At 48.1% G+C, this 13,126-nt stretch overlaps 2 protein-coding genes across 6 annotated transcripts in view; one reads left to right on the top strand and one right to left on the bottom strand.

Moving 5' to 3' along the window:
• Positions 1-1,211, bottom strand: part of adap2 (ArfGAP with dual PH domains 2) — a 38,684-nt gene extending 37,473 nt beyond the window's left edge. For 3 of the 5 annotated variants that reach the window (XM_068058548.1, XM_068058549.1, XM_068058547.1), the window contains exon 1: positions 759-1,147. In XM_068058548.1, coding sequence (XP_067914649.1) covers positions 759-846 — 88 coding nt within the window. In that variant the 5' untranslated portion in view covers positions 847-1,147. The other 2 variants (XM_068058551.1, XM_068058550.1) reach the window with 2 other exon arrangements.
• tefm (transcription elongation factor, mitochondrial) overlaps positions 1-13,126 on the top strand; it is a 28,663-nt gene that overhangs the window by 10,489 nt on the left and 5,048 nt on the right. The window contains exons 3-4 of the mRNA XM_068058546.1: positions 6,972-7,165; positions 12,655-13,112. Of these exons, the coding sequence (XP_067914647.1) occupies positions 6,972-7,165; positions 12,655-13,112 (652 nt within the window). The remainder of the gene's footprint in view (positions 1-6,971; positions 7,166-12,654; positions 13,113-13,126) is intronic.

Raw genomic sequence — 13,126 nt, forward strand, 5'->3', positions numbered from 1 at the left:
CTGACCTCAGTCTTGAGAATGACAATGGACAGTTTATTGAAGAGCCTTTAGCCGAGACTGTACATAGGATAAGTGATCCAGATCCATTCAGAAACCACCTGGCATCAGTGGCAGATTGAATCCTGAACCAGCGGATTGCATTATGTGTGCTAAATGTCAACAACAACAACTTGCATTTATATAGCACCTTTAACATAGTAAAGCGTCCCAGGGCACTTCACAGGAGAGATTAGCAAACGACATTTTGGTACTGAGCCACATAAAGAGGTATTAGAACAGATGACCAAAAACTTGGTCAAACAGGTAGATTTCAAGGATTGTCTTAAAGGTGGAAAGAGATGCAGAGAGGTTAAGAAAGGGAATTCCAAAGATAAGGGCCTTGGCAGCTGAAGGCACTGCCACCAACGGTGGAGCGATTAAAATCAAGGATGCTCAAGAGGCCAGAATTGGAGCAGCACAAATATCTTGGAGGGTTGTGTAGCTGGAAGAGGATAGGGAGGGATGAAGCCATGGAGGGACTTTAATACAAGGATGAGAATTTTTACATCAAAGTGATGCTGGACTGGGAGCCAATGTAGGTCACCGAGCACAGAGGTGATAGATGAACAAAACATGTTGAGAGTTAGAACACAAGCAGCAGAGTTTTGGATGAAGTCAAGTAAAAGGTTAGAACAGAGTGATTCTTAAACAGTTAATGAAATCACTGTGCTGGCCGACTCCCCCCAAAGCAGCAGTAAACCAGCTTATCCTATCCTTACCTGCTGCTCCGCAGTCAGCACACTTGCTGTTTTCTCCCTCTTTCAGTAGTTCCAGGAGAATCTTTTTATTCCTGTCCCAGTCGCCCATACTTTGAAACTAAATCAAAGCAACTCGTGCATTTCCACACCTGGTGAATCCAGGCTCTGATCAGAATGTGTGTGTGTGTGTGTGTGCAGAGTCCAGACTGATAGATAGATCTGCTCACTTTAAATCCCCAGTATTGCGTTTTTGCCAGTTAACCAGTCTGCTGTTTGAGTCTTCCTCTCTCTCTGTCTCTCTCCGGCACCCCGTGTCCAGTCCAAACGTTTAGCTTTAGTCTCCTCCCTGTTCTATAGTTTCAGCTGTCAGGAGACACTCCTCCTGCTCACAGCTGAGTTCCTGCCTCTGCCGTCATTCACTCACTCACCAGGGTTTTTTTCTCTCTCTCTCCCTCTCTCAGTCAAGATTGCAAACCCCAGGATTTCCTCCTCAGCATGAAGATCCCAGCCTTAAAGGGGCCTTGTTGCCTGTGGAACTGTCTCTCTCCCCTGGGCTAGAGATGGGAATGTCCAGATTTCAGTTAATTAAAGATTAATCGTGTGTGATTAATGTTTCATTTCTTTGATCTTTTTTATTGATTATTTAAGGATGATTTATGAGATGATGAGGGTGGGAGGAGGCATGACCAGTTGGGCTGAAAGGCCTGTTTCTGTGCTGTAAAATTCCTTATCTCTGTCACGTCCTCCAGCCTTACAACGTTCCAAGATCACCGCACTACTCCAATCCTGGTGTTTTGTGCAACCCCCTGATTTCCATCACCTGGGCCCTAAGCTCTGGAATTCCCTCCCCATCTCTCTAGCCCGCTCTCTTCCCTTAAGTCGTTCCTTAACATGTACCTTCCTAATATCTCCTTCTGTGACTCGGTTTTGTTTGATAACGCCCTTGTGAAGCGCAATGGGATGTTTCACTACCTTAAAGGCGCTATATAAATGCAATTTCTTGTAGTTATAAAAATATTGGAGATGGGAATCAATGGCTGTTTGAGTGACAGTTGTCAGTCATCCAATCAGGTAAGAAAGAGTCTGTGCTGCACCAATGGCCTCCTCCCGGCCCTCTTCATTTCATAAACCATCTTCAACTAACCAATAGAAATGTTCTCAAGGTAAATTTGTTGGGGGGGTGGGGGGTGGGTGGAATGGGGACTTGAGGTCACATGATGAAATCTCCAGGGATACATGTTAGTGAGGGGGGTGGGGAATCATTGCCCTGGAGCAGTCAGTACCTGACCTACAGCTCTCACACAGCTCAGTAAAGGTCACTGAAACCACATGCAGTGGATATCAGCAACTCTGGGAGGGAAAGGCAGAGAAACATGGGCGGCTTAGAAATAACAAAGACCAAAAATGATTTAGGATCAACAAACAACCTTGCATTTCCATAGCAAGCTTCACATCTCTGGGTATCCCAGAGTGCTTCACAGCCAATGAGTTAGCTTCGAACAGCAGTCACTGTTGCAGTGTTGTTGCACAGCAAAGCAGGTAAAGCAGCAGTAAATCAGGTTTGGTTGAGCAATGAATGCTGGCCTGGACAACCCACCATGCTCTTCTTCAAATAGCGAGTTGAGCAGGCAGACGGGGCCTCGGTTTAACGTCCCATCTGAAAGTCAGCATTCCTCAACAAGAAAAATAACAACTTGCATTTATATAGCGCCTTTATCGTCCCAAGGCGCTTCACAGGAGCAATTGTCAAACAAAATCTGACACCGCGCCACATAACAAGAAGGTGATCAAAAGCTTGGTCAAAGTGTTTGGTTTCAAGGAGCGTCTTAAAGGAAGAAAGGGAAGCGGAGAGGTTTAGGGAGGGCATTCCAGAGCTCGGACCTTGGCAGCTGAAGGCATGGCCACCAATAGTGGGCAATGGAAATCGGGGATGCTCAAGAGTCCAGAATTAGAGAAGCGCAGAGATCTCGGAGGGTTATAGGGCAGGAGGAGATTTCAGAGATAGGGAAGGGTGAGGCTGTGGAGGGTCAAGTGGATTCTTGGCCCAGAGAAGAGAGACACATCAGCCAGACACTCCAGTTCTCTGCACCACCCCCCCCCCCACCCACCCCACACCCCGCATTCCCCCTGTACACCACACACCAATATCACTGGATACTGTTTTGTGTCTGAATGTCAGGTGATGACAGAATGTTGGGCTTGTCTGTGATGCCCCATGTGGTTCAACATCCTACTAGCACTGATTGTCCAGCTTGGTATATAATGAAAAGTCACATGGGATGAGATCCTGAAGGATTGCCAATGTAACCACGAGGTAGAATCCCAGAAGGAGTTGACACCTTAGGGGAAAGAATTGGGAGGTCGGAAAAATGCACAAGAGATTAAGATAATCCCATCAAACTATCTCCTGACTCACAAACCTAGTGCAATCTGTCCCATCGGGGATTTCCCTCTCTCTGGGCGGCATTTAATGTAATGTCTTGAAGGAGATGAATTTTCAAAACAATTTCATCCTGACCAAGACTGTAACCTAGTAACATCCCAGGATTACCTAACTCCTGATGAATGACATTCCTGGGATGACATTCCCTATAATAATAATTTCAGAGCACAACGGGCCCCCTTTTTATTTTTAGTTATTTTTTCTTTATTTGTTTATTTTATTTTAGTTCGTTTCATCATTCATTTTTTTACCATGTGCCTATCCACTGTTTTTTTCATGTTTGTGCTTTGGGCCAGGGCTGTTCACTTTTCTGTCAATTAACACCCTCTCTGCACTGACGCTTTGTCTTTCAGCACACCGTTAACTTACTATTTGCCTTTGCTCCATGACCTTCTGGTCAGTTATTCTCTGTGACCCTCTGTCCTATTAACACCTCTTTTGTCATCTCTTGCCCCACCCCCGCTTTATTTGCTTAAAACCTATTACATTTCTAACCTTTGCCAGTTCTGATGAAGGGTCACTGACCTGAAATGTTAACTGTGCTTCTCTCGCCACAGATGCTGCCAGACCTGCTGAGTATTTCCAGCATTTCTTGTTTTTATTTCAGATTTCCAGCATTTGCAGTATTTTGCTTTTATTATTATTATTATATATGACATTCCCTTTGTCTGGGAAGACGTGTTGTGTAGAGTAACTATTCTCTGTCTGTTTTATTCCTTAGAGCCTTTAGCCTTTGAAACCCATTCACTTCTGAAGACTCTGACTCCTTGATGGGATTACTGTTCCACAGAGCCTGAACCCCCCCCTCAATTGTTCATCCAGGAACAGTCGTGCTGACTTTTGGATGAACCAAGGCCCTGGCTGTCCTTTCAGGTGGATGTAAAGAATCCGTATGCTTTGAGGAAGAGAAGGGAAGTTCTCCCTGGTGTCCTCACCAATATTTATCCCTCAACTAACATCACTAAAAACAGATTATCTGGTTGTTAACACATTGCTGTTTGTGGGAGCTTGCTGTGCGCCAATTGGCTGCTGCATTTCATATATTACAACGATGACTACACTTGAAAAAATACTTAATTGGCTCTAAAGTGCATTGGGACGTCCTGAGGTTGTGAAAGGTGCTACATAAATGCAAGTCTCTCTTCCTTCATGGCTGCTTTTCCCCTGACAAACACTGGACCACTGAGGGTAATGACACTGGTTGAGATCAGTGCTGACTGGGGCAGTCAAACCAGTCCATGGAGATCAACTATCTCGTTGGATAAACAATGAGTGATTGGGAGGGTCTTTTATTCCCAATCTTTAACAGCTGTTTCTCTAGTTTGTTCTGTGTGAGGCCCCTCATGTTTCATTAGTCCAGCAACACTCACTGTTCAGTGCTCCCACTCATGAAGAATGTCCACTTACATGAGCTATAGGAGGGTGGGGGAGTGGCTGTGACAGTGGAACTGAAATCCAGTCAGTCAATTTATTCAGAAGAGTTACGGAAAATTTCAATATGGCCATAAGGGGACACTCCTAGTTGAATAAATTCTATTCAATATCCAAACACACCTCTCAGCATTGTGTTCCCATCAGAACAGGAAAAACTAGTTTCAGAGAGGACGTTTATATTCAGTGAGATCAGTCAGTGATGGCTGGCAGAGGCTCATAGTGGTGTTTGTTACTAGGTCATTGTGATACTACCAAGAATAAGTAACAGGAGGAGGCCATTCAGCCCCTCGAGCCTGTTCCACCATTTGATTAAATCATAAAAAAGAAAACATTGCATTTAAATAGAACCTTTCACAACCACCATGTCTCAACATGCTTTACATGTAAAAAGGAAGTATTATTGAAGGGTAGTCACTGTTGTTATGTAGGAAACACGGTGCCAGTATGTGCCTCCATAACAAACTCCCACAAACAGCAATGTGATAACAAACAGATAATCTGTTTTTGTGATGTTGGTTGAGGGATAAATATTGGTCAGGACACTGGGGAGAATTCCCTGCTCTTCTTTGAAATAGAATCACAGAATTGTGACAGTGCAGAAGGAGGCCATTCAGCCCACCATGTCTGCACTGGCTCTCTGAAAGAGCAATTCCCTGAGTGCCATTCGCCTGTCTTCTCCCCGTAACCCTGCACATTCTTCCTTCTCATATAACTGTCTAATTCCCTCTTGAATGCTTCAATTGAACCTGCCGCCACTGCACTCTCAGGCAGCGCATTCCAGACCATAACCACTCGCTGCGTGAAAAGTTTTCCTCGTGTCACTTTTCCTTCTCTTACCAATTACTTTAAATCTGTGCCCTCTTGTTCTTGATCCTTAGTCTCATGGGATTGTTTACATCCACCTAAGCAAGCAGATGGGGCCTTGGTTTAACATCTCATCCAAAAGACAACACCTCTGACAATGCAGCACTCCCTCAGTACTGCATTGGAGTGTTAGCCTCGATTTTTGGGACTTGAACCTACAACTGTGTGATGCAGAGGTGAGAGGGCTACCAACTGCACCACAGCTGACATACTATATTAGGACTGCTCTGTAGCTCAACTTCACTTAGCCACCTGTGCTCCATATCCCTTGATGAAAAAAAATGTATTGATCTCAATGTTGAAAGCTCCCATTGATCCAGCATTCAGTGGGGGAGAGAGTTCCAGATTTTCACTATGCTTTGTGTGAAGAAGTGCTTCCTGATTTCACTCCTGAATGGCTTAGCTCCAATGATGCCCCCTGGTCTGGATTCCCCTGTCCAGACGAAATAGTTTCTCTGTATCGATCCTATTGAAATCCCTTTATTGTTTTAATCATCTTGATGAAATCACCCCTCAGCCAATTAAACTCAAGGGAATACAAACTAAGTATATGCAACCTGACCTCATTAATTTAATGTGATACTCAGCTGTCACTGAAATGTGGACACAGGAATTTATAAAGGATATATATTGAAAAGGACAGAATGTATGACTTTAAACTTGGGACTGGATTAAGTCTGTGCCCTGCTTTATTCTCCAGTCTCATCTCTTTCTACCGGTTTTTACCATCAGCCCCCTCCCCCATCCCCGGACACCCCTTCCCAGTACTTTAAAATATCGCTGAAAGGGTTGGCTCGGTTGCTAGAACAAGTCAGAAGGCCGTGGGTTGAAGTCCAACTTCAGAAATTTGAGCACAAAATCTCGGCTGACACTCCAGTGTGGTACGGAGGGAATGCTACACTGTCAGAGGTGCCAAGATCTTAACCTGAGATCCCATCTGTCTGTCCAAAGATCCCAAGGTATTAGTGGAAGAACAGCAGAAAAAGACGCCTTAATGTCCTGATCAACAATAATCCCTCCGCCGACATCACTGAAACAGATTATCTAGTCGTTGTTAGTTGCTCATAGCAAGTTGCTGCTTTCAAAACTGGCTGTCACCCTTACTGACAAAACAACTGCAACATCATTGGCTGTAAAGCATTTAGGACATCCTGAGGATGTTGGCGGGTCAGTACTGAGGTTTCACTTAAATTAATAAAATCAAAACACTGCAGATGCTGGAAATATAAAACAAAGTGCTAGAAATACTCAGCCAGTCTGGCAGCATCTGTGGAGAGAGAAAAAAAGTTAACATTTCAGAACAATCTCTGATGAAAGGTCACAGACCTGAAACATTAACTCTGTTACTGTCCACCTGAAGTTATTTAACAATTCCTGAGGTTGATACAGGGTTGTCACTAACAAGAAGCTTTTCTATTATCTACAACAATGATTTGAAAAAATAGAATTAGAATAAACAAGAGGCAGTGTCATGCGGATCCTTTATGTTCTAGGCTTTTCCATCAGTTACACTGGAGGAGACAGACAGGTAGGAATCTAAGTTCTGGCGATGGTTCACCACCGGCGGATTCCAGTGGATGCGCCGTTCCGCCCTGGGGGACTGCATTGGCGGCAGCACGCGGCCTGTCACATGAGGCGGAGCCTGTGGCCATGTTGGTGAGGGGACTGAGCCGGCTGGTGATCCGAGGTAAAGGCTTAGGGAGAGCGGGGAAAACCTGTACTAACAGGGAGAGTCAGACAGGCTTGTTTATAATGATTACAATATAAGGGTGGCGGCAGTGGCTTGTGTGGGGGAGAGAGAGAGAGAGCGCGCTATTCAACTGAGTGGGAAGCACACACTGCTAAATAAGCTTCAGCAGCGAGTTTGCTGGAAAATGGTGTCAGCAATGGTTCAGTGGGAAACAGGTCCCTATCTCTGAGTCTGAAGGACGGATTCAAGAGACATCAGCACAAATTCCAGGCTGAAACTCCAGTGCAGTACTGAGGGAGTGCTGCACTGTCGGAGGGTCAGTACTGAGGGAGTGCTGCACTGTCGGAGGGTCAGTACTGAGGGAGTGCTGCACTGTCGGAGGGTCAGGACTGAGGGAGTGCTGCACTGTCGGAGGGTCAGGACTGAGGGAGTGCTGCACTGTCGGAGGGTCAGGACTGAGGGAGTGCTGCACTGTCGGAGGGTCAGGACTGAGGGAGTGCTGCACTGTCGGAGGGTCAGTGCTGAGGGAGTGCTGCACTGTCGGAGGGTCAGTGCTGAGGGAGTGCTGCACTGTCACAGGGTCAGTGCTGAGGGAGTGCTGCACTGTCGGAGGGTCAGTGCTGAGGGAGTGCTGCACTGTCGGAGGGTCAGTGCTGAGGGAGTGCTGCACTGTCGGAGGGTCAGTGCTGAGGGAGTGCTGCACTGTCGGAGGGTCAGTGCTGAGGGAGTGCTGCACTGTCGGAGGGTCAGTGCTGAGGGAGTGCTGCACTGTCGGAGGGTCAGTGCTGAGGGAGTGCTGCACTGTCGGAGGGTCAGTGCTGAGGGAGTGCTGCACTGTCGGAGGGTCAGTGCTGAGGGAGTGCTGCACTGTCGGAGGGTCAGTGCTGAGGGAGTGCTGCACTGTCGGAGGGTCAGTGCTGAGGGAGTGCTGCACTGTCGGAGGGTCAGTGCTGAGGGAGTGCTGCACTGTCGGAGGGTCAGTACGGAGGGTGAGTGCTGCACTGTCGGAGGGTCAGTACGGAGGGTGAGTGCTGCACTGTCGGAGGGTCAGTACGGAGGGTGAGTGCTGCACTGTCGGAGGGTCAGTACGGAGGGTGAGTGCTGCACTGTCGGAGGGTCAGTACGGAGGGTGAGTGCTGCACTGTCGAGATTAGATTAGAGATACAGCACTGAAACAGGCCCTTCGACCCACCTGTGCCGAACATCAACCACCCATTTTATACTAATCCTACACTAATCCCATATTCCTACCAAACATCCCCACCTGTACCTATATTTCCCTACCACCTACCTATACTAGTGACAATTTATAATGGCCAATTTACCTATCAACCTGCAAGTCTTTTGGCTTGTGGGAGGAAACCGGAGCACCCGGAGGAAACCCACGCAGACACAGGGAGAACTTGCAAACTCCACACAGGCAGTACCCGGAATCGAACCCGGGTCCCTGGAGCTGTGAGGCTGCGGTGCTAACCACTGCGCCACTGTGCCGCCCACAGGTGAGTGCTGCACTGTCGGAGGGTGAGTGCTGCACTGTCGGAGGGTGAGTGCTGCGGGAGCGCCGCACTGTCAGAGATGCTATCTTTCGGATGAGACGTTAAATTGAGGCTGCATCTGACCTTTCGGGTTGGTGTAAAAGATCCTCTGGCAGCATTTTCAGTAAGAGCGGAAGTTCTCCCCTGGTGTCCTGGCCCGTCTCAATCCCTCAATCAACAGTTTAAAAAAAAAAACCCAGATTATCTGGTCATTATCTTGATGATTGTGGGATCCTGATCTGTAAATGAGCTGCCACGATTCCTCCGTTACAACAGTGACTACACTTCAAAAGTACTTCATTGGCTGCAAAGGAGATATTAGAACAGGTGACCAAAAGCTTGGTCAAAGACATAGGTTTTAAGGAGCATCTTAAAGGAGGAAAGAGAGGTGGAGAGGTTTAAGGAGGGAATCCCACCACAGCAGAAGGTGGAATTTGAATTCTATTAATCTGGAATTAAAAGCTAGTCTAATGATGGCCATGAAAAGATTGTCAATTGTCATAAAAACCTATCTCGTTCACTAATGTCCTTTAGGGAAGAAAATCTGCCACCCTGACCTGATCTGGCCACATGTGGCTCCAGACCCGCAGCAATGTGGTTGACTCTTAAATGCCCTCTGAAATGGCCTAGCAAGCCACTCAGTTGTAACTTGCCCCTGCAAAGTCAATCAGGAATGAAACCGGACGGACCACCTGACATTGACCAAGGCACCGGAAACGATAACCGCCAACCCAGCCCTGTTGACCCTGCAAAGTCCTTCTTACTAACATCTGGGGGCTTGTGCCAAAGTTGGGAGAGCTGTCCCGCAGACTAGTCAGGCAACAGCCTGACAGTCATACTCACAGAATCATACCTTACAGATAATGTCCCTGACACCACCATCACCATCCCTGGGTATGTCCTGTCCCACTGGTAGGGGTGAGGTGGTGGTACTGTGGTATACAGTGGGGAGGGAATTGCCCTGGGAGTCCTCAATATCGACTCCGGACCCCATGAAGTTTCATGGCATCAGGTCAAACATGGGCAAGGAAACCTCCTGCTGATTACCACCTGCTGCCCCCCCCCCCCCGCCTCAGCTGATGACTCAGTACTCCTCCATGTTGAACACCACTTGGAGGAAGCACTGAGGGTGGCAAGGGCGCAGTACTCTGGTTGGGAGACTTCAATGTCCATCACCAAGAGTGGCTCGGTAGCAGACTGGGTCTGCAGCAGGTGGTGAGGGAACCAACAAGAGGGAAAAACATACTTGACCTCGTCCTCACCAATCTGCCTGTCGCAGATGCATCTGTCCATGACAGTATTGGTAGGAGTGACCACCGCACAGTCCTTGTGGAGACGATGTCCCGTCTTCACATTGAGTATACTGTCCGTTGTGTTTTGTGAAATTACCACTGTGATAAATGGGATAGATTTTGAACAGATCCAGCAACTCAAAACTGGGCATCCATGAGGCGCTGTGGGCCATCAGCAGCAGCAGCAGAATTGTACTCAACCATAATCTGTAACCTCATGGCCTGGCATATCCCCCACTCTACCATTACCATCAAGCCAGGAGACCAACCCTGGGGTTCGATTAAGAGTGCAGGAGGGCATGCCAGGAGCAGCACCAGACATACCTCAAAATGAGGTGTCAACCTGGTGAAGCTACAACACAGGACTACCTGCATGCCAAACTGCGTAAGCAGCATGCGATAGACAGAGCTAAGTGATCCCATAATCAACGGATCAGATCTAAGCTCTGCAGTCCTGCCACGTACAGCCGTGAATGGTGGTGGACAATTAACTAACTGGAGGAGGTGGCTCCACAAATATCCCTATCAATGATGGGGGAGCCCAGCACATCAGTGCAAAGGTTAAGGCTGGAGCATTTGCAACAATCTTCAGCCAGAAATGCCGAGCTGATGATCCATCTCGGCCTCCTCCTGAAGTCCCCAGCATCACAGATGCCAGACTTCAGCCAATTCGATTCACTCCGCGTGATATCAAGAAACGACTGAAGGCACTGGATACTGCAAAGGCTATGGGCCCTGACAATATTCCAGCAATAGTACTGAAGACCTGTGCTCCAGAACTTGCAGCGCCCCTAGCCATGCTGTTTCAGTACAGCTACAACACTGGCATCTACCCTGCAATGTGGAAAATTGCCCAGGTATGTCCTGTACACAAAAAGCAGGACAAATCCAACCCGGCCAATTACTGCCCCATCAGCCTACTCTCAATCATCAGTAAAGTGATGGAAGGTGTCATCAACAGTGCCATCAAGTGGCACTTGCTCAGCAATAACCTGCTCAGTGACGCTCAGTTTGGGTTCCGCCAGGGCCACTCAGCTCCTGACCTCATTGCAGTCTTGGTTCAAACGTGGACAAAAGAGCTGAAGTCAAGAGGTGAGGTGAGAGTGACTGCCCTTGACATCAAGGCAGCATTTGACCAAGTATGGTATCAAGGAGCCCTAGCAAAACTGAGGTCAATGGGAATCGGGGAAAATCCTCTGCTGGCTGGAGTCATACCTAGCGCAAAGGAAGATGGTTGTGGTCGTTGGAGGTCAATCATCTCAGCTCCAGGACATCACTGCAGGAGTTCCTCAGGGTAGTGTCCTAGGCACAACCATCTTCAGCTGCTTCATCAATGACCTTCCTTCAATCGTAAGGGCAGAAGTGGGGATGTTCGCTGATGATTGCACAATGTTCAGCACCATTCGCGACGACTCAGATACTGAAGCAGTCCATGTAGAAATGCAGCAAGACCTGGACAATATCCAGGCTTGGGCTGATAAGTGGCAAGTAACATTCGCACCACACAAGTGCCAGGTAATGACCATCTCCAACAACAGAGAATCTAACCACCTCCCCTTGACATTCAATGGCATTACCATCGGTGAATCCCCCACTATCACCATCCTGGGGGTTACCATTGACCAGAAACAGAACTGGAGTAGCCATATAAATACTGTAACTACAAGAACAGGTCAGAGGCTGGAAATTCTGCAGTGAGTAACTCGCCTCGTGACTCCCCAAAGCCTGTCCACCATCAACAAGGCACAAATCCAGAGTGTGATGGAATACTGTCTACTTGCTTGGATGGGTGCAGCTCCAACAACATTCAAGAAGCTCGACACCATCCAAGACAAGGCAGCCCGCTTGATTGACACCCCATCCAAAACATTCACTCCCTCCACCACTGATGCACAGTGGCAAGAGTGTGTACCATCAACAAGATGCACTGCAGAAACACACCTAGGCTCTTTCGATAGCACCTTCCAAACCTGTAACCTGTACCACCTCGAAGGACAAGGGCAGCAAATGCATGGGAACACCACCACCTGCAAGTTCCCCTCCAAGTCACACACCATCCTGACTTGGAACTATATCGCCGTTCCTTCACTGTTGATGGGTCAAAATCCTGGAACTCCCTTCCTAACAGCACTGTGGGTGTCCTTACCCCACATGGACTGCAGCGGTTTAAGAGGTAGCTCACCACCACCTTCTCAAGGGCAATTAGGGATGGGCAATAAATGCTGGCCTAGCCGGCGAGGCCCACATCCCATGAACGAATAAAAAAAAAATTTAAGAGCTTCGGGCCCAGGCAGCTGAAGGCACGGCCGCCGATGCTGGAGTGATTAAAATCAGGGATGCGCAAGAGGCCAGAATTAGAGGCGCACAGATATCTTGGAGGGATGTGGGGCTGGAGGAGATTACAGTGATAGGGAGGGGCGAGGCCATAGAAAGATTTGAAAACAAGGATGAGAATTTTAAAATCAAGGCATTGCTTAACGGGAGTTGGTTTATGTCAGTGAGCACAGTGGGTGATGAGTGAACAGGATTTGGTGGGAGTTAGGAATTGGGCAGCAGAGTTTTGAATCAGCTCCAGTTTACAGAGGTGGAAGGTAGGTGGCTAGCCAGGAGAGATATGAAAAAGCCTCTGGTCTCACTGGGTGTATTTGTGGTTCTCCAGGCTGGCAGTGTGTGTTACAGCGACCCGGGCTCCCTGACATGGTGCGACACCAGCGCTTTCTCCACTGTACTTGTTGTAATGACTGCTGCTCTGCTCCTGTGGATCTCCACCAACTTGACTACTCACCGCCTGACCCAGAGGCCGATGACATCGATGAGCGCTACACACCCCAGCAGCGGGCGGCCGTCCTGCGGGTGCTGAACACGGCCTCCCGGGAGGAGCTGGCGGGTATCAAGCTGCTGCGTGGCAGGAAGTCAGCCAACATTGTGGAGTACAGGGATGGGAACGGGCCGTTCACCCATCTGCGGGGTCTGCTGGAGGTGCCCCTTTTCAAGCACAAAACCATAATGAAAGTGTGTCAGTCAATCCTGAACCCCTGTCAGGAGCCAGGGAGGAGAGACAAGAAGCTCCAGGGACTGAAGTTTATCAAACCTGATGTAGAAAGAAGGCGGCTTCTGGTAAGGGCCTGCAG

The sequence above is a fragment of the Heterodontus francisci genome, chromosome 26 (assembly GCF_036365525.1).
Source record: "Heterodontus francisci isolate sHetFra1 chromosome 26, sHetFra1.hap1, whole genome shotgun sequence".
NCBI lineage: Eukaryota > Metazoa > Chordata > Chondrichthyes > Heterodontiformes > Heterodontidae > Heterodontus > Heterodontus francisci.